Source organism: Triturus cristatus, chromosome 11 (assembly GCF_964204655.1).
Source record: "Triturus cristatus chromosome 11, aTriCri1.1, whole genome shotgun sequence".
Lineage (NCBI taxonomy): Eukaryota > Metazoa > Chordata > Amphibia > Caudata > Salamandridae > Triturus > Triturus cristatus.
In genome coordinates this window covers 577,355,212-577,382,705 of record NC_140594.1, presented here as the reverse complement: position 1 = coordinate 577,382,705, position 27,494 = coordinate 577,355,212, and the positions used below count along the sequence as shown (strand labels likewise).

General features: G+C 46.4%; 1 protein-coding gene across 2 annotated transcripts in view; it reads left to right on the top strand.

The window, feature by feature from the left end:
• Nucleotides 1-27,494, top strand: part of POLR3D (RNA polymerase III subunit D) — a 138,038-nt gene that overhangs the window by 43,720 nt on the left and 66,824 nt on the right. For both annotated transcript variants that reach the window (XM_085633779.1, XM_085633780.1), the window contains exons 4-5: nt 9,738-9,781; nt 18,299-18,450. In XM_085633779.1, the coding sequence (XP_085489905.1) occupies nt 9,738-9,781; nt 18,299-18,450 (196 nt within the window). The remainder of the gene's footprint in view (nt 1-9,737; nt 9,782-18,298; nt 18,451-27,494) is intronic.

The window sequence follows — 27,494 nt, the reverse complement described above, 5'->3', positions numbered from 1 at the left end:
TTCTATAGCCAATCATGGCAGATTTTCCCTACACTGTATGTTGTTACTACCCCTGGATGCTGTCTTTGAACATAGCGTGGGTCTGGCCTATTGGTAGTGAAACCCTGTGTTTTGTTCAGGAATTGATCTTGACAGTTGTTTGTGTCTGTGGGCCAGAGCAACCATTTTTTTTCCATTCTGGATCTGATCTGTTGTGATGCAAAATATTATGTATGTCGACCTCCCCCCTCGTAGTGCTATTACTTGCAGGTATAGGTATGGTCGGTGTGTTCATGCCTTTGATCTTAGCTAACCCAAGGCAAGACGTTTGTTGGACAGTGTCATTCAAAAACATAATTTGCTCAGGGGTGATACAGGCTCTAAACAAAGCTTCTACCCCCTGCACTTGCCACTCTTTTGTACCCCAGACAGATTTTGTCTCAATGTTGTCTTTCCAAAAGTCGAAACCCTGTCTAGACAGTTGGGCAATAAAGGCTGCAGAATAAATCTGTTTCATATTGGTTAACATATTTTTCGTTCCTGTCTTGTTCTTATTCTTAAAATAAAACGATTCTGGATTTGATAAGTTGAACCCTGATAAGTATGGAAATTTCATTGCAAGTTTTTGAGCTACCCTTTGGAGGTGTAGGACAATGTTCCTATTGGTTATACATAAATGCATTTCTAGGTGATGCAGTTTTATGCAAGAAATGATGACCATAGTGGTTATAGCAATACATTTGTTCGTAGTCTGATGAACCCTCTAAATATTCGTGATTTGTGAATACTGCAGACATTCCTAGATCAGACATCATGTTATTAACAATCTCGAAGTCCCAATCATCAGAAAAGGTACTAGAGGCAATAAAGTCACTTGATGAAATTTTAAATAAGTGTGCAATCTTCAAATGTTCCGACGGGCCAAAAATGTCATATTCAGTTCTGTCCCAAACTATACCATCTGCTATAGGAACGGCTGTGATGTTCACTGCTGATAAGTCTCTTGCTTCACGATGGGATGATTTGTGTGGCTGGAGAAGTAAGTTCACTCTTTTACTTGCTGTGTCCATTTGAATATATCTTCCATTTATCAGCATACCCAGAGTTATTACTAGAGCCAACCAAAGTAGAAAACCAAAACCATCCATAGTTCAATCCATGTTGAAACCACAGAAGTCTTTTTCAGGAGATGAAAAAAGTCTATTGCTTGTTCTTTGAAAGTTCTTTGTGCTGGCATTGTTTCAGGTTCGCTGGGATCCCCCAAAAATGTATCAAAGTAAATGAAATAGCTAGAGGCAGTTCTGTCAATGGTTTGAATTGCATCAGGATTCGTTGAAATCCCTGGAACCAGTTGGTCACTTGTTACTTCGTTGTAGACCGGTGTATCAGGACAAACTGTTATTTGGGTCTCAAGAGGGACGAGTTCCATAGCTTTGTTGCTTAGTCCTTCATTTCTCACTGTAGAATTTTCAAAGGTGATGAGTCTCTCAGTTTGAACCTCTTGGATAGTAGCCAGCGGAGTGCGTCTGCTACATTGTCGGAGTCCACTTGGCCTACTGCTTAGTATCAGCTACATAGTGTGGTTTGATCAGGTCGATGGACACAAATCTTTTCTCCCTTTTTACCAGCAAGGGGTGGCAGTAGTACTGTTCTCGATCTGTGGATTGCTAGGACAGTTACTGGTTGTCTGTAAGAAGGCCCAAATTCCTTCTTGTCCGCCATCTTTTCCCTGACTAGATCACCAAGCTTTGAGATCCAGACAAGCCTTGCTGGGACGGTTGGTTTTTCCCCAGTAGTGGTTGGCTTCAGGAACACGTTGCTTTGTTTCGATCTTAGTTCATTTAAGTCCTGTAAAACAGCCAAACAATCTTTGATATCAAACTTTTATTTTCCACCTCTGTGCCTTTCATGTCCAGGTCCGGAATCAACATTCTAGTTCCAAATAGGACTTCATATGGAGTGACATCCCCTAGAGAACTTCTTGGCAAATTGTTTAATGAGCGTTGGACCACATAAAGATGTTTGACCCACCCATCACCCGAACCTAATACCCTAGCTGTTATAGACTGCTATGTCCCGGTTTTTTCTTTCCACAACAGAATTTCCCTCAGGATGGAATGGAGAAGAATACCGCAATGCTACGCCCAAACTGGCCATGGCTTCTTTGTAAGCTTGAGAGCTACACGCAGGACCCTGGTCAGAATGTAGTGTGCCAGTTGCGTATGTGCCGATAAAGAATCGCAAATCTTTTCTAACAGTTCGAGCGTCAGCCGAGCGCTGAGGCCACATCCAAAGGAACCTTGATGTAGTGTTTGTGGAACTGCATTCGTCCACAGGGATGGCTGCATATAGATAGTCTAATGCTGTCTAACAATGGTGTCTGTACTGGGCTGGCTACGTTGTAGACAGGTGCCTGGTGGCGTTTTGTACTGCGATCTCTATTGCAGTCTATGCATTCATTGATACAAGTGTGAATCCGTGTATTCATTCCTGGCCACCAGTACATCTCTTTTAGTTTTAAAATTGTTTTAGAGATCTCCTGATGTGTCAGACCCTCTCCCAGATGTGCTTCGCAAATCAAAGCTGCTCATCATTCCATGTTTGGTATTACCCTATCCCCCACTCAGGGATTCGAGCGAAAGGAACGCTGTTCGCATCAATTATATATGAGCATTTGAGTGGAAATCTTTTAGGTAACTCTGCACCGCTGCCTTTGCTTGAAGCATTGACAGCCAGTATTATTTCACTGTCTATTTTTGTTTTTGAACGAGTGATTGCAGCTACGGAAGCAGTTTGCACAGCCCTTTTCGCGGCTTGATCAGCCAAATAATTTCCTTCAACGTGAACACCATCACATTGATGACTCGGTGTGTGTATCACGTGAGTGTTTTGTAGTCCGTTTTGCAACTGAACTACTTGTTCCCAAAGCGTTTTATGCTTGATTGTGCCACCTTTTGCATCTTTGAAACCAATTCTGGAAATATTCATTGTATGATTGAACACAATAAAAAGAATCGCACACTGAGTGTGGGGAATTCGCGATCCGTATTTTCAAGTGCCATTTTAAATGCTTGTAGTTCAGCTCGCTGAGCTGTACAATCTCCTAGAGATTGTGTTCTTGTGACCATTGGTCTAAGTTTGACATCGAGCATACTACCTTTAACGATTGCGCATGCTGCACTATAAGCTTGCTTACCCTCAGTAGCGGGTTGTGCAGATCCGTCAGTATAAATTATAAATTCGTACTGGTCAAGAGGGAGAAATTCAGTAGGCAGAGTAAATCTGTGTTCTTATTGTAGGAATGCTTGTGTCTTTAAATAAGGATCAAAAACATATTCAACATCCGTTGTAGCAAGAGAATTAACCCATTGTATCCATCTTGGATGTAAAGCTTTAGCATTCGGAATACTCGCTTTTGTAACTGCCTCTAAGGCTAGTACAGGGGTTACGACCATAATGCGTTTCCCCTGTGCTAGGGCTCTTTCTTTTGCTACAGCGGTTTGAACTGCTGTCAGAATTTTTTCTGTCGATGTCAATTTCATTTCTGCTTGCGTATACAAATGTGATTTGTATGCAATTGGTACTTTTTCACCTTTTGTTAAACGTTGAGTGGGTGAATCCGCATTGACCCGGAATGATTCGGATCACTAAGTTGCGTATATTTACGCATGTTTGTAAGTGTTTTGATGCTAACATGTCAGCTTGAAGTGAACGCAGGATATCTGTGTGTTCCTGTGTCCAATGTGTGATTTTAAAATCAGGTTTGATTAATTCGTAGAGAGGGTTAACCCTTTCTGCGTAGTTTAGAATGTATGTTCTTTCAAAATTTAGGAAACCAAGAATTGACTAAGTTTTTCATTGTTTTTGGAGTTTGGAGCAGTGCACACTTTTCTAAAAAGTTGGCTGCCAGGCTTTTGCCTTCATTTGATAGTGCATATCCTAGGAAAAGGACGTTGAGATGGGCGATTCTTGATTTTTTGAAATTTAATTTATAACCTTCAGAGGTGAAGCCCAGTATAATGGTATTCACCCTGTTCAAGTGCCTGTTCAGGTCATCGTCTGTCAGATATCATCAACATATGACAATGCCTCGTCATCATAAATTTGTAGTAACTCTGTTACCCTTGCTGAGAATAACCCTGGACTATTCTTGAATCCCTGAGGGAGACGACCGAATTGATGCTGGGTCCCCATTATTGAGAAAGCTGTCAAATACCTACTTTCAGGTGCTATGTTTTGACAAAAGAAACCGTTAGAAATATCTAATGTAGTTTTATATTTTTTACGCACAATGTTATACATTAATGCTGTACTATGCGCATTTTGCACTGCAAATGTTTTACAACAAGAGTTTAAGTGTCTGTAATCCAAAACTAGAAGATATGTATTGTCTGGTTTGGAAACAGGAAACAAAGGATTGTTCATTGATGAGGTGCATGTTTCAATCGCCCCTTGGTATTCAAGTTGATCTAAGATCTCCCTGACCTGTTTTTTAGCTTCTTGCTTAATTGGATACTGCCTTTGTGCAGTTGGTTTATTTTATTTTATTTTATTTATGGGTTTTATATAGCGCCTGAATCACCCCATACGGGGTATCTCAGCGCTTAGGACTGCCGGTTGACCAATAAAGAGAGTACGATTAGAAAAGTTCTGTTTTCAACAATTTCCTAAAGGCCACTAGGTTGGTACATTGACGTAGATGTAGAGGGAGGAGATTCCAGTAATGAGGTGCCAGATGGGAGAACGCCTTCCCTCCCATCCGCGCCAATTTAATGCGAGGGGTTTGCAGGTATGCAAGTTGGCTGGATCTCAGCAGTCTTGTAGGAGTATATCTTACAAGTTTCCGTGCTAGATAGCCAGGACCCAGGTTGTGTAGGGATTTGAAAACCATACAGCAGATTTTAAATCTGACTCTCTTTTTTATGGGGAGCCAATGAAGGTCACGAAGCAAGGGGGCTGAAGGGGTCCTGGGAAGTGCGTTGTTGACTAAGCGAGCTGCAGTATTCTGGACCACCTGCAATTTGTTTAAAGATTTTTCTTTGGCTGCAATTAATAGAGCATTGCAGTAGTCTAGTCTGCTAATTATCAATGCTTGGACCAGGGTTTTACGAGTGGTAATAGGAAGAAAGGGACAGACCCTCCGCAGCATGCGGAGAGTGTGGAAGCAGGTGACAGCGGTGCTGTTTACATGTTCTTCAAGAGTAAGATCGTTGTCCAAGCGCACACCCAAATCCTTTACAACCTCTTTAGGGGACGGGGCAGAGCCCAATTCCTCTGGCCACCAACTAGGGGACCATCTAAGTTTTGGTTGATTTTTTAACTGGATCCTATGGTGAGGTGAGTCCTCATCCCATCTTACATGATTTTTGTATAATGCTCAGGCTTGGGCCACTGCCCATTTCCTGGCATAAGTATATTTTAAATGTACTGGAACATGGTTAGAGAAGGCTTGCATAATGATGTCTTCGCCATGTGGGCACTCTCTGACAAATTCTGGTGGCCAGTCCCGTTCTGCTAGAAGTGTATCATAATTTCTTGAAAGATGCTCCCACTTTTCTTGGTATGTCTCCTTCCATCCGGAGTGTTATTTCATATAACCTATGTGGAGAGCTAACCCTGGTGTCTACAGTTTCAACTTGGAATGTCCTCATTCAAGTCCACTGTCTCCAGAAGTCCCTTCAGGTTCTGGTGAGCTATTGTTACTTCTGCTGCGCTGTCCAGCATTGTCTGAGCCCATTCTCCGTTCTTGAGTTGTGTTCTCAGAATCCTCGGCATGCCTGATCTTCAGACCTGCTACTTTCTTCTTGGAGAATTGAGGTCTTGGTTTGTTTTTCTGAACGTGCTGATCGTCTTTGGATTTCACGCGTTCTTCTTTTTGTTCTGATCGTCCTCTTCTTTCGGATGTCTGTGACGATATCTGAAAGGTACGAGAGGAACGTGTATCAGTATCTTGATACCTGTCAGGTTTTCTCAAATTATCCCTATTCCTGAGGTTATACCTCCTTTCAGAGGGCTCCTTTTGAGAAAACCTACCTCGGAATTGAGAATCTTTCTCTTTTGAATGTTGTTTGTTATTTTCCCACTTCTTTTTAGAAGAGGTAGGATTGTTTTTAGTAAAGGCCTTTTCAGGACTTTCAGACAGTTGTGGTTTAACTGTGTAATTCTATTAAATTTTGTATCTGATTTAAGTAATTCTACGTCTGACATTGCTTCATTGTCAGGATGAGGTGTGTAGCCGGCTAAAATCGGCCATGTTGCTCCTGGTCTACCTAGTGGACCGAGCCTGGTAATGTGATGGTAATGTTTTAGGGCACCTTTAAACCAGAGATCATGCTCCTGGTATTTGAGTGGAATTTCAATATCCTCGAAAGGAATATATTCCTCCGATGGTTCATCCTCTTTGTAGAAGTGAAACGTTTTAGTTACTGGATTTTATTCTGGGAATACTATCCATGAATAGAATAACTGTATGGTGAGATTCATGTGCCTCTATCACAAAAACTGTTCTACCACCTCTTGGTGTTAGACCATGTTTTATTAGTTTTAGAGTAATGGCTCTCCTTAAATTTGGAACGATGATTTTCGCATTTTCATCTGTTTCATTAAAACCTGTATAATCAAAAGCTGCTGCGATTTCGTCGGGTACAGCTCCACCGGTTCCGGTGTTATTATCATCGTTTTGGGACATTGTTTAATGAAAAGTGCAGAGCAAGTTTCAAGGGAACAAAGATAAGGTACACAATATTTTGGAACACTGTATCCTTCAACGTTGAACAAACCAAACAGCTAATACATAGGATTTTTGTCCTACTCAGCTATGGCGGATATTATTCCTACCCACTCCAAACGTCTTATGGAGTATTATGAGTAGGGGTTTCTGAGAAGAGCACGACTGAGTTACTTCAGTATCTAGCGTTAAATTAGTGCCTTACCAAACACTTGGGCGCCATGTAGTGTAGTTCCTATATCCCTTATAGGCTCTGCACATTGGAATAATATACACTATAGTATTGACATAGGACTGAGGTCAGTATGTCTCTATCGAGTACATTAAACTTAATTACTTGTGTGTGCCAGCTAACTCAGTGGTCACTAGAAACTTCTCGAATAAACAAGAAGGTATTAGTTTTTGACCGCATAAAATGACAACTTTGTTTCCCTTAGAGTCGGAACAATCTCAGAATCGTGGAAACAATAGATAAGCGTTTCACTCATTCAATCGTGCATGCTTCGTTTCTACAGAGTTACACAGAAACAGATAGACGGACGTTTATTGAACAGTTTTATTTCTCGTGCAAGAGATATGAACTGCTACAATCGTAAGACAGAATGCGAAGTATAATACGTACAGCGTTAGCAGTAAGATAAAATAATACTGCAATAGCATGGTTTATAGCTATGACAGATATTCATAAAAATACATACATAAATAACACATGCTAAAATGTTAATACTCATCTGATGCTTCTAGCTAGTTCTACCCCTGTGTGCCTAACCGAAGTGTAGTACGAGGTAAGAAGTAGGTGCAGTTTGTCTATAGTCTAGTTGCCAAGATTTTCCAAAAGTCCCTCTAGGTTCTAGTCCGCTCCATACCTTAGAATGAGTGAGGTTGAAATCTCTTTCCGAGTCTCGATCTCTTAACACCCCGCAAGGGGGGTCAGAAACACTGGAGCTGGATTCTCTGCGAGGAGGATGACTGCGTCTGGTCAGTGTGTCAGGCAGTGACTTGACTTCCTTCCGAACTTGCCGTGGCGAACCTAGCCGTGCAAGTAGGCAGCCGGACCGTGGTTTGCCATGGTAAGTGAAGGTATATTTATACCCTGAAGGTGTTTAGGAATGCCAGAATTGACTTAAACGTCGGGCAGAATAACGTCATGAATGAACCCCTAAAGAATAGATGTTCATGCATAATAAATGAGTTCTTGGAGAAATCAACATCCAAGCAAGGGGAAGTTCTGAAGGCTTAAGAGTCTGGTTTTCCAAGAACTCGTTGTGACGTAGGTGAACGGATGTACGTGGCCATGCCGGTATCTGGTTAGCATGGATAATGCCTAAATAAGGGTAGGATTTTTTGCCTAAATATGGGCAATGCGAATTGAGCCTATATAAGGACATAAATCGGGAAACCTATATACGGTATCTAAATCGACACACAACAGGGGTGAGTTTCAGCGTTCCGTCCATCATCTGCTTGTGTCAATAGCCACTATTTTTGTTTATTGTAGCTGTTTAATATTTGTGGTGTTACGGGTGCTTCACTCTGCAAATACATTCATCACAGTAGATACACCAGCAATTTCTTAATTTGATACCGCAGATGTCAGATGTGCATGGCCTCTAAATACGGTCAGAGTTAAATTCTGACTGTCCTGTTTACGGTCAAAACTAGGAGGCAAAGACCTTTCATCAGTCCTAGAGCTAGGCAACCAAGGCCCTTCTGAAGAGAATGAAGCTAGGCTGAAAAGGCCTTCCTTTGCCAGCAGATAGGATATGAATGGCATTGTGATACTAGTAAAATAATACAGATGGTACCAGTTCCTAAAGGGAGATAAAATGACAGCAGCCTGTTATGGTTGCAAAGAACAAAAAGAGGGAAATTAAAGTTTCTCCAAAAAGGAACGAATGTGTAGGAGTGGGGAGTGGTACTCCTGTATGTGTTGTGCCCTCACACACCTTTTCAGGTGTAGAGCATCATCTTTGGGCACTGCTCCTCGTGGGGGTGGCGCTGCAGTCCCTCACGGGCTCTACAGGAGAGCTCTCTGTCGGAGATCTTTTAAAGAGCAGCCGCAGTTGTGCATGAGGGTGTGTGGGCCAAGTGGTGATGGTGAGTGTGGTTAAAATAACCCGTTGGTACCCTGATAGGTTTATTGGTGAGTCCTCTGAGTTAGATTTAAAAAAAAGGTGGGGATGGAGATGCACTTTATGCTAATAGAGAGGGTATACAGCAAATATAGTCCCTCTACTCTCAACCTGTGTGGTAGTGTTCTAGTGAGGATTAAAAATAAAGAGTGGTCATCATGTTTCGCGCTCTAAATGGGTCCCTAATGGATCCCGCAGCGCTTCATCAGGACCGTCAAAAATAGTAGGGAAAGGGTAGAATCAGGGAAAGGCACCCTGTAATACTACAAAACCTGTCGATGAGGTTGCGTAAACCTGGCAAGGTTATGAGTCACGTCTTATGTGTGTACTCTAGTTCAAACCGTTCCCTGGATAGGGTAAGGCTTCTTCGGCGTATACAGGTAGAGTGGGGAGGGGAAGTTATCACCCTCAGTCCATATCCTGGAGACCTAACAGCCTGCCCAGTCCGCCGGTCCATGGCTGCTCTAGCACTTGTTCTTAAATGTGGTGTTAATTGGATGCTTTAGAAAACTACTGTAACAAGAGTTCATTCTCCTTAATTCCCACTGTAATCTCTTACCTGTGAGGTGTAGAAGTGCAAGCCATTCAAGTAACCGTTGGGCTATGTTTCCACCTATGTAAACACCACATATGCACTTTCATCTTTGTCACCTTCTGATCCAAGTTTTGAACCCTGAAAGGTTGAAGTCCGCATTTCCACCATAGCCTTGGAGGGCTAATAATGAGCACCATCGAGATTGAAATAACAAAATAGATCATTGCAAAAAGGAGAGTACATTAAGTTTAAGTATTTGTTACCAAATCTCAGTTGTAAATAACATTTGTGCTTTTATTATTATTGTGACAGTGACTTGTCATAGATTATGCTGCAATTCAGTATGTTTTTTCTTTCTCTTCAGAAAACCTTCACTCCAAACATCATCAGCAGGAAAATAAAGGAGGAGTAAGTATCTCTCTCTCTCTCTAAAGTGTCATGTGGCTGTGCATCTGAACCTACATCACTAAACATAAACCTATCTGAGATGAAACGCACCTCATTAAATGTGTGATGACGCCTTGCATTGTCCTGGATGAGGAAAGGTGAACAGAACCCTCACCACTAGGACATTAATTTGTTAGGAGAATCTACAGTTTAGAAATTCCCCAGTGTGATTTGTTCACAAAAAGTGCAAGATTTGCATCTCTAGGAATTAACCAATCATGAAGCTAATGCAGCTATACTGGAATGCCAGTATACCTCCTTTAAAGACTTCAAGATTACATAGACCTAGTCAAGATTATAAGAAAAGATAAATGGGGACTTGAATTTGGTATGGAAAACTTAAGAAAGGGATTTTCTACCTGAGAAGATCGAGGATATTGGAAGAAGGTTTGATGACTGAATGGACCTTTGATGCAATGGTGAATTCACATCTAAGATATGAGACTTATTGCAGATCCCAGTACTGCAGGCAGGGCACCCAGCCTGGTAGGGTATTTGAGGGGAGAGGAGGCGGGGAGCACGGTCAGTGGGAGGACAAGTTTAAAATAAGAGCTAGGGCCACAGGTCAGGAATTCACTTTTGCTGGCATTCAGTTTTGAGTGGTTCCTAGTCATCAAGCTCTTAAATACTTGACGTTATGGTCCTACCATGCATAAGTCAGAGTTGAGTGATTCCTTTGCCATGGCAGCTACGCTAAGAAGATTGAAAAGAAAGGGGCACATGGCTGAGATTGAGATTACATTATAAGAGTCCTGAAGGATATTCGACAAACCACTTTGAGGGGATGTAGAAAGTTAAATTAGATACAGTTCAAGGCGTACAAGGCCAGAGTAGGGGCAGAGACTAGGGGCAGGCTCTTTCTCCTTTCTAGTTTCAAAAATTGTGAACTCTCTTCCACCCGATCTGAGAGCAGAACCCTCTGAGAAAATCTTCAGAAGCAAACTGAAAACTTGGTTATTCTGTTCCTCCTAAATCTTTTCACTCTCATTACTTTACTCCTCCTGCCTAACCGCGATCATCTTCCTCTGTTGGTCCTTGGTCTCAGCGTGGGGACACACCGTGTCAGCGTAACCAGGCGCTTTATCAATCATTTATTATTATTATTTTCAATAGAAATAAGAGGGCTCAGTCTAGGGCTTGGTCTTGGATGCCTATTTTCATGAGACAACACAGAAGGATGCTATTTCCATAAAACAGAGGAGGATGGGAATATGTACTACGTCAAATACAACTGCTAAGTCTAGCTGGATGAGTGGGGCGCCTTCACTACCATGCAGTTTTCATTTGAGATGATACCAACTAGCTATTAGGAATAACTAATTTTTGTGACTAGAGTGGAAATTGAAGTGGCAGTCATCCAGAATGCTCATGATCTCAATCTGTTGAGAAAGCTGTTGTTCCCCAGGCAAGGCAACACAAATCTCTAATCTTCTGGGTTATTCATGTTGAGTCTGTGCTACCTGCTCTCCTTTATAGGAGACTTTAAAATTAGTATGAAAGACACCACCTGTTGAAGGATGCATTGAGCATCATTCTGGTACAGATAGAACTTATGGGAATATCATCCAAGTATGCAGTTCTTTTTGAGAGAGTAAAACAAGAGAATATAGGACTGGTCGGTCTAGTATCCTAAGGTGTGGTGCAGGAATCTGCTCTTTTTTTTTTTTTGAAATCTTTTTATTAGGTTGATCAACAAAACAGAAAATAAAAACCACTCTTTCAGTGCAGGGCTTAGGACAAAGCAGATTGAATCTGCTCTTTTTGGAACTGGGGCCCACACATACCCAAATGGGTGTCATGCTTCATCATTGAGCTTGCTCCTCGTCTGTCCGGTGCTGCAATGCCCGACAGGCACCCTTGAAGGAGCTCTTTTTCGGAGATCTTCTATTCCAAAGCCGAAATGTGAAATGCGAGTGTAGGGCCGTGAAGTGTACATGGGTGTGTTGATGAAAGTATAAAATAGACTAAGTAGTACTCTTAAATAATATTTGATGGGTGAGTCTTCTTGTCCAATTAAAAACAGACGTGGCAAACCACTGACATAATGTTTTGTGGTTGCTTCTACAAAAAAGGTCCACATGTAAGATTGACTTTGGGGGATCCTGCCCTTGCCTAGAATCCCAAGGACTCAGCCCTGACTAAGTTCCTACTGAAAAGGAACGAAACGCTTTGGCTGATTTTAAAGTTTATGATCAATAATTTCCATTGATAAAAGAAGATGATGAACTGACACTGGCAATACTGAATCTTTTTCTGGTACACCTTCCCTATTGGCATACATCTGTTTATCTGCTTTCCAGTGGTAGTAAACGGCGGCAAGTGCCGGAAGTGGATGCACAGGTCTATTTACTAAAAGAAATGTGAAGGGGATTGTGGTGCGGAACCTACGGTCAGCTGCCGTTAGCTTTGTATGTTTCTTGTCTGATCTGTCACACAGGTGATCAATTGGCAATTCGTCAGGACCATAAATCGAATTATCTTCTACACAGTGGTTGGAATAGTAGTTAGTAGTAGGGGTAGACCAATCACTAAAAAACTTATATGTGGTATGGTAGAGGGAATGCTAGTTTTTGCCGTCAGTGTGGATGCAGCAGTTTTGCCGGACGACCTACCCTCTCTCTACCAGCTCGCATCTTCCGAGAAACTAGCGTTTTGCAGCGTGAATCTTTCTGGATTCACTATGCTGTGCATTATTCCGTGGTCTCGTGGTTGGGTCCGGAATCGTAGTGGTTTTTGTTTTTTTTGTTTTTTGTGGCCCAGGTGGGCGTCGACGTCGACCATTTGGTGGCCTCCCGTGACGTCGGCGTGCTTCCTCCGGAAGCTCCCACCTTTGGGCGCCATCTTCAGATTCTTTTTTCCGCCATTGGGTCTGGATCGTCTCCGAGGAGTTCCAGAGTTTTGGGGAAAAAGGAGAAGAAATCGAGCAGAAAACCACCAAGAAGTTGGAGTTTTCGTCTCACAACCAGGAACACAGAGCCGGGACGACGAAGAAGGAGAGGAAGGTAAAGAACTTCGACGTTCAAAGGAGAATGCGCACACGGGGCTCCCTGAGTGCAGGAATGGACAAAACCCCATTCAAATTTTGCCGTAACTGCCACCACAAATACGCGCAAAAAGACCAGCACCCGGTCTGCAACCTCTGCCTGCCAATCGACCACGAGAGCAAGGACTGCAACGCCTGTTCGGCATTCACCCCAAAGACCCTCAGAGTAAGGGAAAGACAGAGGAGAGCGAACTACGCCATGCAAGGCCAAGGAGAACCTCCGTCGCTCCGGGACTTGAGCCTCTCCAGCGGGGAAGAGGACAACATCGCCGAGGGACCAGAGGACTACACGGAGACAGATAAGAAGTCGACAAAGGAGGTAAGAGACACGTCGACCCCCTAAAACCCCGACAGACTCTCGAAAACCAGAGCCAAAGTCCTCGAAAGGAGCACTGGCGTTGAAGCAATCGACAGCCACAGCTGCGTCCATGGACAAACAGCCCAGCGGATCCTTCGAAAAGGACTCCCAGCCGGCGAAAGCTCAAGAGAAACCTAGGTCGTTGAAGCACGCCCCCGAAAAGGAGCGCTCGACGCCGATGGAAAAAGAGCCGAATGCGACTTCGACGTCAACATCGAGAAGCGCCGAAACTCTCGACGCCAAACAGGCGGCCGAAATGGAGAGGAAGAAAAGAAGGCTCAAGGCCGAAATGGAGAGAATCCTTCAGAGGAAGAAGGTTTTCGAAGAACGGATGAGCAGATATACCATCCCTTCGAAGCCCTCGGCGGTTGTCGAGGTAGAAGTCGAAGAAGAGTTCGCCGCCGCCGAAGACTCCAGAACCAGCAGAGCAACAGGATGTAGAGGGCCTGTATTATTACGAGGGAGAAGGCGAGGAAGATCAACAAACAAACTTGGAATTGACTCCCTCGACGGTGCAGGACCTGGATTGGCAGGACCTCGCCGCCAGACGACATTGGCATCTACAATATGGTCATCAAGAATGCTGCAGCAACGTATGGGGTCAAATTAGAGGAAGAAAAACCAAAGGCCCGCTTCCTCTTAGAAACACTGCTACCCACTCAAACTAGGAGCCAATTCCTTCCCATGCTCCCAAGTGTACTGGACCAGGGCAGGGAAGCTTTCAAGGAGCCAGCAACCTGCAAGTCGGTAACCCCTAGAACAGAGAAAAAAATATAAACCTTCCTCGAAGGATCCAGCATATATCCAGGGATCCGTACCGGCCGACTCCATTATAATGGCGACAGCCAGAAAGAGGGCCAACATTCCCACAAACTCTGGGTCTCCTCCAGACAAGGAGAGTAAGAGGATAGACCTCACAGGGAGGAAAATAGAAAGGAATGCAGCAATTCACTGGCGCATTGCGAACTCCAATGCCCTAATAAACAGACATGCGTACCAACACTGGGAAGAGGTCGGACAGCTACTCAAACATCTCCCAGAACAATACCAGCAAAGGGCAACACACCTGGTGGAGTAAGGCAAGAACATGGCCAACACCTGCCTAAAATCAGCCCTGGATGCGGCGGACACATCCAGCAGGCTCATGATGATTGGAGTGACAGAAAGGAGGCATGCCTGGCTAAGGATCTCGGGTTTCAAACCGGAGGTCCAGAACAACATTTTGAACACAGCCTTCAATGGGGAACAACTGTTCGGCACTCCAGTGGACGAGAAGCTGACACAACTCAAAATAGAGAACGAAACTGCGAGGGCCATGGGAGCACTGCAGTTCAGAGGGATGAGAAGGGGCACCCCCTCGAGGAGACCGAACGGCAGAGGAGGAAACCAGACGTGAACGTCGCACCAGACCTTCCAGCAAAGTTATCAGGGTAACAACCAGGCACAACAAGGTCAGCAACAGCAAAACTGGCAGTACCAACCTAGGGGCCAGTCCTTTCGGGGGCTACCGAACGGACGTGGACAAACGAGGAGGGCGGGGGGACAGCAGCAACCCACCTCAAAGTGAGTCCGCTGTACCGAACGTGTCCACCCACACAGAGGTAGTCCTCGATACAACCAGAACAGGTGAAGATCTTCCTGGGCGCACAGTTCAACACAATTCAGGGCAGGGTGTTCCCCAGCGAGAAGAGAACCTTCGCACTACTGAAGGAGACACGCCAATACCAGAAGGTTCAACCTCTGACTGTGAGGACTGTGAGCAAACTCATGGGGATGATGGCGTCCTGCATTCACCTAGTCCCCAATATCCGACTCCACATGAGACCATTCCAGGAATGGCTACAGCAGCAATGGTCACAGGCAACAGGGAGTTGGGAGGATCTAGTGGTTGTAACGGACGCTGTGCAAGAGGAGATCACATGGTGGAACAAAGAGAACATAACAAAGGGGAAACCATTTACACCACCAACTCCAACAGGGACCATCACAACAGACACATCCCAAATAGGATGGGGAGCGCACATGAACCAGCTCAAAGTGAGGGGTTAGTGGACACAGACGGATGCGATAAGACACATCAACTACCCGCAATTAAAGACTGTGTTCCTTGCCCTAAAAGCCTTCCAGAGAAAACATAATGGCCAGAGAGTGTTGATACAAACCGACAACACCACAACGATGTTCTACATCAACAAGCAGGGAGGCACACAATCTGTGGCGCTATCAAGCCAAGCGCAGGAGATTTGGAGGTGGGCCATCCCACTACAAATAGACCTCCTGACGATACACCTACCAGAGAAGGAAAATGTGGAAGCAGACAGACTCAGCAGACAGACATCGGCATCCCACGAGTGGGGGCGCAAAACACAGGAATCGCAAAAGCTATTCAAGAAGTGGGGGACCCCACAAATAGACCTGTTTGCAACACACCTGAATGCAAAATACCACAACTTCGCATCCAGACAGACAGGGCAGCAATCCCAAGGAAATGCCCTATGGATAAGCTGGTCGAAGACATTTGCCTACGCTTTTCCCGGATACCGCTGATACACAGGGTGCTCAGTAAATGCAGAACAAGCAACATGACACTGATACTGGTAGCACCACAGTGGGCCAGGCAGTCCTGGTTCTCACAGATAATGGAGATGGCGCAGGGGCCACCACACAAGTTCCCCAAAATAAGAGACCTGCTTTCAATGCAAAACAGGGAAGTGCTCCACCCAGAACCGGAGAGCCTCAGCATAGCAGCTTGGCTCCTGAAGACTAGAGTTCGCACACCTAAAACTCCCAGAGAGCACGCTGGCGGTGCTGCGGGAAGCAAGAAGACCTACCACACGGAAGTGTTATGTAGCAAAATGGAAAAGGTTCACCCAATGGTGCTTCAAGGAAAAGCAAAAGAAGAGAAAAACCAGGGAATCAACAGTGCTAAGATATTTAACACACTTGATAAAGAGCAACCTAAGCTACACCTCGCTAAGGGTTCACCTAGCAGCAATAGTAGCCTACACAAGAGGAGAAACGGGGAAAAGTTTCTTTACATCCCAGGTGGTAAAAAGATTCCTGGAGGAGGCGAAACGAATGCCCCCCCCCCCCCCAAAAAGGGTACCACCACCGGCTTGGAACCTCAATGTAGTTCTCACGCAACTTAGGAAGGCGCCCTCCGAACCCATTCACAAGGCCTCTCTACATATGCTCACCATAAAGACAGCTTTTCTGGTAGCAATCATATCGCTACGCAGGGTAAGCAAACTGCAAGCGCTAACACTACAAGAACCCTACATTCAAATTCACAAAGACAGGGTGGTAATGAGAACAGACCCACATATTATGCCAAAGGTGGTGTCAAGGTTCCACTTAAACCAGACAATACAGATACCAAGTTTCTTTCAGAAACCATCCACAAGCGCAGAAAGGGCACTGCACACTCTGGACGCTAGAAGGGCAGTGATGCATTACATTGAGAGAACTAAAGATTGTAGGAAAACAAAGCAATTCGTTGTGTCTTTCGCAAGCAGTTTCTTGGGAAGACCGGTAACAAAAGGCACCATCGCACGATGGATCGCAGAGACAATACAATTCTGCCACAAGCAGGCAGGACAAGAACTACAAGGAGCTGCACAAGCCCACTCTACCATAAAGGCAGCAACAATTGCCTTCCTGGCAAACACACCCATCCAAGACATTTGCCTGGCGGCAACATGGGCCTCCGTGCACATGTTCACTAAGCACTACTGCATGGATATACAGATGAACAAGGAAGCACAAGTAGGACAAAAAGTGCTTCAACATATATTCAACAACCAACGCTCATCTTCCACCTAGCCGCCAAAAACTTAGCAAACCGCTACAAAGTCTATGCACAGCATAGTGAATCCACAAAGATTCACGCTGCAAAACGAATAGTTTCTTACCTGTCGGTGTTTTGCAGCCTGAAGACTTTCTGGATTCACTAGTGAACCCACCCACCTCCGCCAGAAAGATGAGACAGGAGGAAGAGGATAAAAAAAAAAAAAAGCCCGCCGACGTGACGTGAGGACACCAAATGGTGGGACGTCGACGCCCTCCTGGGCCACAAAAAAAAGAATGAAAAAAACACTACGATTCCGGACCCAAACAGTAGACCGCGGAATAATGCACAGCATACTGAATCCAGAAAATCTTCAAGCTGCAAAACTACACCGACAGGTAAGAAACTATTTGTTCCCTCTGCCGTCACTTGAGGAGGCTAAAGACCCACCCTATTTGGGTCGGTATTTTTATACGGTACATCACATTTAGGTTTTGAAGTGATTGGTCTACCCCTGCTACTAACTAGTATTCCAGCCATTGTGTAAATGATAATTCGATTTATGGTTCTGACTAATTGCCAATTGATCACTTGTGATCAGGCAAACATGTTGACCTTGAAGAAGTAGAAATGTATTTCTCAATAAGGCTATTTTGCAAGATGAAAGGCTTGTAGGTATTGTTCTTTGTGGAATACATCAATTCCAAAGTTTGATTGGATGTCCAGATGAGTCTAGCTCAACAATAAATAATTTGCTATTTCTCAGTTTGCAGAATGTGTGGAGGTCCTTACAAGGGACTGTGGCATTGAGAGACTCAGGGAGACAGTGGTCAATTAAAAAGATGACCTATGATGGAAATGCAAGTTCAAGGGGGAGTGCAGTGTGCAAGGACCAGCGTGGGTGTTTCGATAAGACAAAGAATTGAGATAGAACAGATGTCCCATGGAGGGTGCTTCTCAGGGAATAGTATGGCGAAAGTTACTCGGAGAAAGAGGTAATGGCCCTGAAATATAATGGACCCTGGCATTTGGAGTTTCCTTTTTTTCCTGTGTGGTGATGAGATTTATTTACAGTTTTCTAAGGTGGCTAAGGGTCTTCATATCTAAATGATAGACCACGTCTCTTCTGTTTCCCTCTGCTTATTTTCTCTGCCTTGAAATCTGTGTGCAGAGCTTCGCCTGGAATACAAACTATGACACTCTCTGTACTTGAAGATGGCTTCCTTAACTAATGGTTTTGTGGTCATTCTCCCATTTGCCCTTTCCCAAACCCTACACATTTCTGTCCAGGCCGAAAGAGGATCTGACCATCAAGAAGGAAAAGAAAGACCGGGATCGTGAGCGTCAACGTGATGGGGCTGGACGTGGCAGGGGGCGACCAGAGATTATCCAGTCTCACTCTATCTTTGAGCAGGGTCCGGCAGAAATGATGAAGAAAAAAGGTATGCTCTATGAATGTATGCATGGTTTAGTGACCCACTGCTTTCTGTTGGTGACATGGTAGAAGGGCTTGTTCTGCCTAGGAAATTAGAGATTTCACTTGGTGCTCTCTGGGTGTCGCAGTGCAAAGAGGTTTGGCCTGCACTGGAGGTGATGCTGTGTGCATGTGGTGAAGAACAATGCTTGACCGTCTTTGAAATTCATAGGGCAGGGAAGCTTGATTTGCACTTGATCTGTAGGATACGATTTAGGGTCTGGTCATAGGGCTGAGCTTTTGTGGCCTGGCATCCACTGTGCAGGTGGTGTGCGTTATTACTGACAAGTGTAGCTGCACCATCTGTAACTGTGGATGCCACTGAGGCAGGGATTTCTCGCCGGCCCCTGCCCATCGAAAGAACTACATTTGTGCCCGGTGGCACCTATACCTACCTGGCGCCTAACAAACCCTCAACCAAAAAAGAGATCTAGTATCCCTAGTCAAACTGGAAAAGAGTTACTGGTTGGCAAAGGTGAAAAAAGGAACTGCATGTCAATTCAGGGGATTCCATTATACCTATTTTTTTGGTTGTTGTTCTCTATCAGTGGGAGACTGGACAGAGATCATTTATGGCTCTAACTGTTTGTCACCAAAGTTCATTATGCCAAGGAGTCTCAGGAAAAGGACTGTAAATGAGTATAACAGTTGGAACATCGAGGTAGCAGTGAAGACTCACCAGCAGGTACAGTCAATTTGTCTATATTCCATGCCCTCCTTCTCATGCAGTTCTTGCAGCTCTAGTTCATTCCATGCCACCTAGGCTGCAGATAAATGTGGCTTATTGGGGAGATGTGATCGTGATCATCAAGTTAATCCTCCACATAGGTGTGCGACATCTAGGTTTTGCCCCTGTTCTCAAGGCCCAGAACATGCTTTTTTCTCTAGGAAGTTCCAACGAGTTGTCTTCGAGGCAAGACACAGCAGTAAGGCATCTCTCTGGTCTCCGGATTCTTGGAGATGACTAGGAGCTGAGGGTGGTGTGGGATGCAGCACCAAGGGTGTCCTGGTCCTTCAACCACCTTTCACCTGTTTGAGTGAAGCACTGTCTCCTGTGAGCAAATACTTCTCTAAAATTGGGGGCTTTGGGGTGAGCTGCGACTCATCCAGAAGCAGTACGTTCTTCAAAATTCATTAACCCTGCCACATGCCATTGATGGTGGGGGGGGGAAGACCCTCAACATGTTGCAGGTTAAATGGATTTCCCCCCATACTTTTGGGAGTTGGAATAATCCACATAAAGTGAACAGTGCCTGGGTATATGGGATTCCTGCACTCATTGAGTCATCCCCAATGGCCTTTTTTGAAGCACATTGCCCCAGGCTAAGTACAGACTGGCTTGGGACACCCTAATTGAGAACATTCTTGGAGCACCTATTGATCAGGCGCTAGAGCCACTATGTAGTGGTTAACACCTTTACTTTAACTAAAACTGGTTGTAGTTTGTCGGATCTTTTGGTCGCCTCAATTTTTTAAGTGTTTAAGAGGAATATTGTCTAGGGCAGTATGGTGAAAGTCAAAGGGACTTGTTCTGCTCAACAAATCAAAATGGATCAATTTGCCTCCACACAGGCAAAAACGGCTCTGCCGGATACAACAGAGGGTCCCTCGGGGGCACTGATCCTGGCTGTCATTGAGAAGTCTGGCCACACTTTGGAGACCAAAATAGATGCTATATCTATAGATTTAATCACCTGAGATTGAATCTATGGAAAGTCAGCAAACTTGCTCTTCAAACAGAAGAAACCATGCAAAATATGAAAACTGAAATCTTGAACTGCAAAAAATCATGCATTCCTAGTCTGCTCTGGCCCACCAACAAGACAACAGAGTGGAGGATGTTGAGAGAAGGGCACGGAGGTGTAACCCGTGCTTTTTAGGGATTCCGGAGAGGTTGGAGGAGGAAAACGCAGAAAACTTCTTGGAAGACTGGATAAATAATACCCTCCGTTTTGCAGATCTCTCTTCAGTGTTTCATTGAGAGGGCACAAAGAGCGCTCGTCCGATACCTCCCCTGGGAGTCCCTCTCAGGGCTCTCGTCACCAAGATTCTACACTACAGAGACAGGGACATCGTCCTGAGACAGGCCAGGATGCTCTCTGAAGTCCGGTATGAGGGAGCAGTTGCTCGAATCTTCCACACCTACACGCAGAAAATGCAACACATGAGATGTACAAAAACTCAGCTATGGGACTGAAGTATATGCTCCTATTCCCGGCAAAGCTACGTGTTCTCCTTGATGGTAAGTCTAATTTCTTTACAGCTCTGCAACAGGTGGGGGACTGACTGCAGGTGGGTAACCGGGCCGGGACCCAGAGAGCAACTGTCGAAGTTCGTGCATCTGGTCAGCCTTCAGTATTGATCCCAGTGGTCTGGCTCCTGCTGTGGACAGCAGCTGCAGGGCAGAGTTGGGCAGACCCATGGTGGGGAAGATGGAAATTGGGGTATGAGGAGATACTGTCTGGCCCACTCCTTTGTGGAGGCTTGTGGAGTGGAACAAGACTGGCCTCTGGAGATTTCAGGGGAACGTGGCTGATCGTGTACGCAGGGTGACCATGTCCCCCCCACCCCCTACCCCCCCCCCCCCCCCCCCCACACACACACACACACACACACACACACGGGATATTACCGGGTTCCAGAACAAGACACTTGATACTGGTGTAGATTCAGACTACTGCAAGGGTAGGAGTGCAAATTGATCGTGACGGGTTAGCTAGATAGGACAGCTGAGGTGAGTGTTGTCTTCTCTCTCTTGACATCAAACTCGCCTAGGGGCTGGGGGAAAAGTCACAGCAATACCTCTGCATGCTTCCTGATAGTTAAATAGTGTCTATCTTACAGTTCTTTTATTTTATTAAGTGAGGGGTTTTAGTTTCAGGAAGCCGTTTGATCAGTTGGTTCAGAAAATCACATTAATTGGGCAGACACTCTTGTAGAATGTTTAGAAGTGTTTACCCGGAGAGGATGGGGAAAGTGCTCGGTTTGGCTTTTTTATTTTTTTCCTTTCCATCTAATTCACACATATTTAGCTCAGAGTGGTGTAGCGGAAGGTACTAATCAGCTCTTTTTCATTTGACATGACATAGTATATGCTGAGCCTCCAAGGAGCTGGCTGAAGAGCGAATTTGCATCCACACCAGTAGGGAAAACGATATGTTCGAGGCATGTGGGCTGCTGAATTCATATCTGTGCATAGATCGCCGCCTAGTGTTGGGTCCGGATGTTTGCACGTTGTTGTCCTGGAAGAGTCTTCGAAGTATCCTGGGATAGGTGACTCCTCCCCTGGACTACAGTGCGCATGGGCATCCTCTCCATCCTCAGATTGTTTTTTTTCCACCATTGGGTTCGGATGTGCTTATCTTGACTCAAGTTAGGAAAAAGTTTTTCCAGGCCAAAAGGCCTTTAGCTCGCGTCGGTACTGTTCCCGATCGGTATCGATAGTATCTTTGTTAGTTTACTAACTTCAAAAACGACTTTTTTCGCATCTTACCCGACCATCGACACGACATCGACGATGGAATCGAGGACACCATTCAAGCGGTGTCCTGTATGCAATGCGAAATATCCCCATGTCGACGTCCACCCGGTGTGCAACAAATGCCTTTCACCGGATCACAACGAGTCCACATGTATGGCCTGTGCCCGATTCCGATCCAAGAAGACTCTCCGGAATCGACGAGCAGCGAGACTCGAAGCGCAGCAAGCGGCACCGGCCCCGGCCCCGACCAACATCTTCAGCGCCGAGGACGAAGATGTCGAAGACGTGGAGAACCTACCCTCCAGCCCCGCTTCCAAACACGACTCCGGATCGGAAGACATCGAAGAACGACTCTTTCACAGAGATGAAGCCGACACCGAGGTAGGAGACTACGATGAGGCCTTAGGGGCCGAAGAGAGTAGCTCCGGTGACGAGCAAGGCCTACCCGTACAGACTGAGGACATCCCAGTGCGCCAGTCTATGGCTCCGGTCGAGGGATCGCCTGCGGGCCTTACCCAAGACCTATCCCGCAGTTCCTCGGCCCCGCCCTCTGGCCCGGCCTCTGACATTCAGCGGCAGCCATTGCTACCCAAAACGGCTGGTTTCCCTTCTTCGAAACCGAAAGCTGTATTGGTTCATCCAAAACCGAAACCAAAAGTGACGCTGGTCGGCTCGAAGCCCACCACACCTTCGACGCCAGCCAAACCCGTCGGCACCGACCGCACCAAACGAGACTTCGGTGCCGAGCTTGCAGCAGCCGACGTCGGCGCCGACACACGGAAAAAGACCTTCGGTGCCGCCAAACCTACTCGGCTCCCGGCACCGAAACAATCGGCTCCGGCCACAAAGGTCAAACTGGCTGCTGCGTCTCACACCGCTTCAACAGCACCACCAAAGGCACAATCATCGTCGACGGCTACTACCGCTCCTCGACTCGATGACCCAGTGGCGCCGAAGAAGTCCGCGCCTGCCTCTACAGAACCGGTCGGCGCCGAAGAACCGATGGCGCTCCAGGTGCGACCAGTTGCTGCGTCCTTGCAACGCATCAAGCACAAGGCAGTCCTCCGAGACACGTCCGGCTCCGAGCCGATAAAAGCTCCAACAGCCTCTCCGGCACCAGCCAACATCACTTTTGGCCTGCCGCCATCCACGGCCCCAAAACTGTTCCAAATCAGAACACGTGTCACCCACACCACGATCACGCCTGCCGAACGCTCTCCTGCAGAGACGTCACCATCACACATCATCGACGCCGACACCGGCAGAATGATGCTCCACAAGAGGAGAATAACTTCCGAGCCAGCTTTGGACTCCTACCGAATCCCGCTTAAGAAAAAGCTGCCAGTGGCTTCGGAACCAGTTCTTTACGAACCTCTCCATTCCTCTTACCAAGATCCACAGTCCTTCTCTCCCACACACTCCGACACAGACGTTTTGGAGGAATACATAAGTGACCACGTCCCCTACCCCGGAGAGATGGACCCTGAAGGCCAACAGGACCCTGACCAAGCTTGGGATGACCCTGTAGACACGGGTGCACCTATGGATACACAGGACCCGCAACTATATGGAGCGAAAACGTCTCCCACAGAGGACACTGCCACATTCAACGCCCTCATTGAACGTGCTGCGGCCAATCATGGTGTGCAACTCCACTCTGACACCGTCGAGGACGACTTTCTCATGGATACTTTCGCATCCTCAGAAAGGCATATAAAAACTCTACCCATGTTGAAAGGTGTCCTCAAACCAGCAAAGGACATCTTCAAAGAACCCACTAGGGCAAGAGTAATAAACCCCAGGATCGACAAGAAGTACAGGTCGGCGCCTGGGGACCCTACCTACATTAAAGGCCAGTTACCTCTGGATTCCATAGTAGTTGCGAACGCTCGCAAACGGGCACACTCGCAAACGACAGGGGATGCTCCTCCCCCGGACAAAGAGTCCAAGGTGCTAGAGACCTCCGGCAAACGGGTTGCGGCCCAAGCAGCTAACATATGGCGTATTGCCAATACTCAGGCGCTACTCGCTCGCTACGATCGAGCACACTACGACACATTAGAAACATTACTCCAACATCTCCCTGACCACTTCAAAGAGGGAGCAGAGATCCTCATTAGGGAGGGACAACTCCTCACCAACGCATCCATTAAGTGTGCACTGGATGCCGCAGATACAGCTGCGAGAGCCATAAACACTAGCGTCATGTTGCGACGACACGCCTGGTTACGAATCTCCGGATTCAAACCTGAGGTACAAAATAACATCCTCAACCAGCCTGTCAACCCCGACTACTTATTCGGGCCAGAGGTTGACACCACCCTAGAGAAAATAAAAAAGGACACAGACACTGCAAAGTCCATGGGGGCTCTCCAAACGCAGTCCTTTCGGAGCGGCTCCTTTCGTCGCCCCGGAAATAGAGGAGCAGGTAGAGGACAGGGGTCACAGCAAACCTACAACAAGGGAAACACACAAAGTTCCTACGATAAAAACACCCGGGGTGGATATCGAGGCTCAAGCACAAAGGGCAGAGGACGCGGATACGGCAACACCAGGTCCTCCCCCAAGAACAAACAGTGACGCCCTCTCCCTTCCTCCCGACCACATAACACCTGTCGGGGGAAGGCTACAAAGGTTCCTGTCCACGTGGAACTCCATCACCACGGACAGGTGGGTCAAAGATATTGTCAAACACGGTTACTGCCTAGAATTAACCTCAACTCCACCCACAATACCTCCAAAACACCGTCCTATGTCCTCAGAGCACTTAACGCTCTTACAGCAGGAAGTGCTAAGCATGCTACTAAAAGGCGCAATAGAGGTCGTACCCGTCCACGAGCAAGGTACGGGGGTGTACTCCCTGTACTTTTTAATACCGAAAAAGGACGGGTCACTCAGACCTATACTAGACCTGAGGCCCCTCAACCGCTACATTCTCTCCGAGCATTTCCACATGCTCACCCTACAACAAGTCCTCCCGCTGCTCAAGCAGGGAGACTTCCTGGCCACACTGGATCTCAAAGATGCGTATTTCCACATACCCATTCACCCCTCACACAGAAAATACCTCAGGTTCACTGTTCAGGGGCAGCACTACCAATTCAAAGTCCTTCCCTTCGGCGTGACAACAGCACCCAGAGTTTTCACAAAGTGCCTAGCTACTGTGGCTGCACATCTACGGAGGCAGCACATACACGTCTACCCTTACCTGGACGACTGGCTTGTTCAAGCAAAGTCAGCCCAGCAATGTGCCAGCCACATGTCCCGCACCATTCACCTTCTTCACAGTCTGGGGTTCTCACTAAATTACCCAAAATCCCATCTCCAACCCGCACACGTACAACAGTACCTAGGTGCAACCATAGACACTCTGACGGCCACAGCTCAGCCGAATTTAGTGAGAATCAACAGCATGCAAATGCTGATTTCCAAGTTCAAACCCCAACACTCGCTTCCCGCGCAAGTGTTCATGCAGTTGATAGGCATGATGGCCTCCTGCATTTTCATAGTCCCACACGCGAGACTACATATGCGCCCGCTTCAGGAGTGCTTAGCACGTCAATGGAATCAGGCTCACGGACAACTAAAAGACCTAGTGTTGGTGAGCGGTCGGGCATACAACTCTCTGCATTGGTGGAATCCACAAAACCTTTGCAAGGGCCGACCGTTCCAAGAGCCTGTTCCACAGATAATACTGACAGCGGACGCGTCTCTCCAGGGATGGGGAGCTCATGTACTCAACTACACAGTGCAGGGACTATGGACAACACAACAAAAGAAGATGCACATCAACCTTCTGGAACTGATGGCAATCTTCCTGGCAATGAAAGCCTTCAAGGTACACTTGTGCAACAAAGTCGTGTTGATCCGGACGGACAACATGACCGCCATGTACTACATACAGAAGCAGGGAGGAACACACTCTCCACAGTTGTCAAATCTGGCTCCGAGCATGTGGAAGTGGGCCATTCAGAGGAACATGTTCCTCATGGCGGAACACCTCCCCGGCAAGGACAACCAGATGGCGGATCTGCTCAGCAGACACAGCCACCAGATGCACGAGTGGGAGTTACACCCATCAGTACTCCAACCGTACTTCCAGCAATGGGGTCATCCAGAGATAGACCTATTCGCCACAAACAAAAACGCAAAATGCCAAAGCTTTGCCGCCAGGTTCCCACATCCACAGTCGCAGGGCAATGCGATATGGATGAACTGGTCCGGCAGATTTGCGTACGCTTTTCCCCCAGCGCCGCTGATACCGCTGGTGGCTCGCAAACTCAGACAACACTCACTGACACTCGTCCTGGTTGCTCCAACGTGGGCACGCCAGCCATGGTACACCACTTTTCTCGAACTTTCCGTGGTGCCGCATCAAAGGCTGCGGATCAAACCCGCGCATTTGACGCAGAACCATGGAGAGATTCAGCACCCAGATCCGCAACAGCTGAACCTGGCAATCTGGCTCCTGAAGTCCTAGAGTTTGGCTACCTAAACCTGCCACCTGACTGTATGGACATCATTAAGGAAGCTAGAAGACCCACTACCAGAGCTTGCTATGCAGCCAAATGGAAAAGGTTCGTCATTTATTGCAATAATAATGACATTAACCCGCTGGACGCATCCATCCAAAACATAATTTGTTACCTCTTACACCTATACCGATGCAATCTGGCGTACACCTCTATACGTGTCCATTTGACCGCAATATCAGCCTATCTCCAGAACAGGCAGCACCTCTCTCTATTCAGAGTGCCTGCCATCAAAGCATTCTTGGAAGGACTCAAACGAGTAATTCCTCCAAGCCACCCACCGGCTCCAATGTGGAACCTCAACTTGGTCCTCACACGCCTGATGGGTCCACCCTTTGAACCTCTACACTCATGCGAGATTCAATTCCTTACCTGGAAAGTAGCTTTCCTAGTAGCGATCACTTCTTTAAGAAGAGTTAGTGAACTCCAGGCACTAACTGTTCAAGAGCCATTTATACAGGTTCACGCCAACAGGGTCGCTACGTACCAACCCCAAATTCATGCCCAAGGTGATATCGCAGTTCCACATGAATCAAACTATTGAACTGCCTGTTTTCTTTCAAAACCCACAAACTGTCGCAGAAAGAGCACTCCATACACTAGATGTGAAGAGAGCCCTCATGTACTATATCGACAGGACTAAGATCTTTAGGAAGACTAAACAACTTTTCGTTGCCTTTGCCCCACACCACAAAGGTAACGCTATCTCCAAAGCAGGTATAGCCAGATGGATCGTTAAATGTATTCAAATCTGCTATCAAAAGGCTAAACGCACATTAACGATTCCCCCACGAGCCCATTCAACACGTAAGTTAGGGGCCTCCATGGCTTTCCTGGGAAACATCCCTTTGCATGATATATGTAGAGCAGCCACCTGGTCCACTACACACACATTTACCAAACACTATTGCGTAGATGTGCAATCAAAACAGCAGGCAGCTGTAGGACAGGCTGTTCTCAAAACTCTTTTTCAGACCGCTGCAGCTGGCACTGGTAACC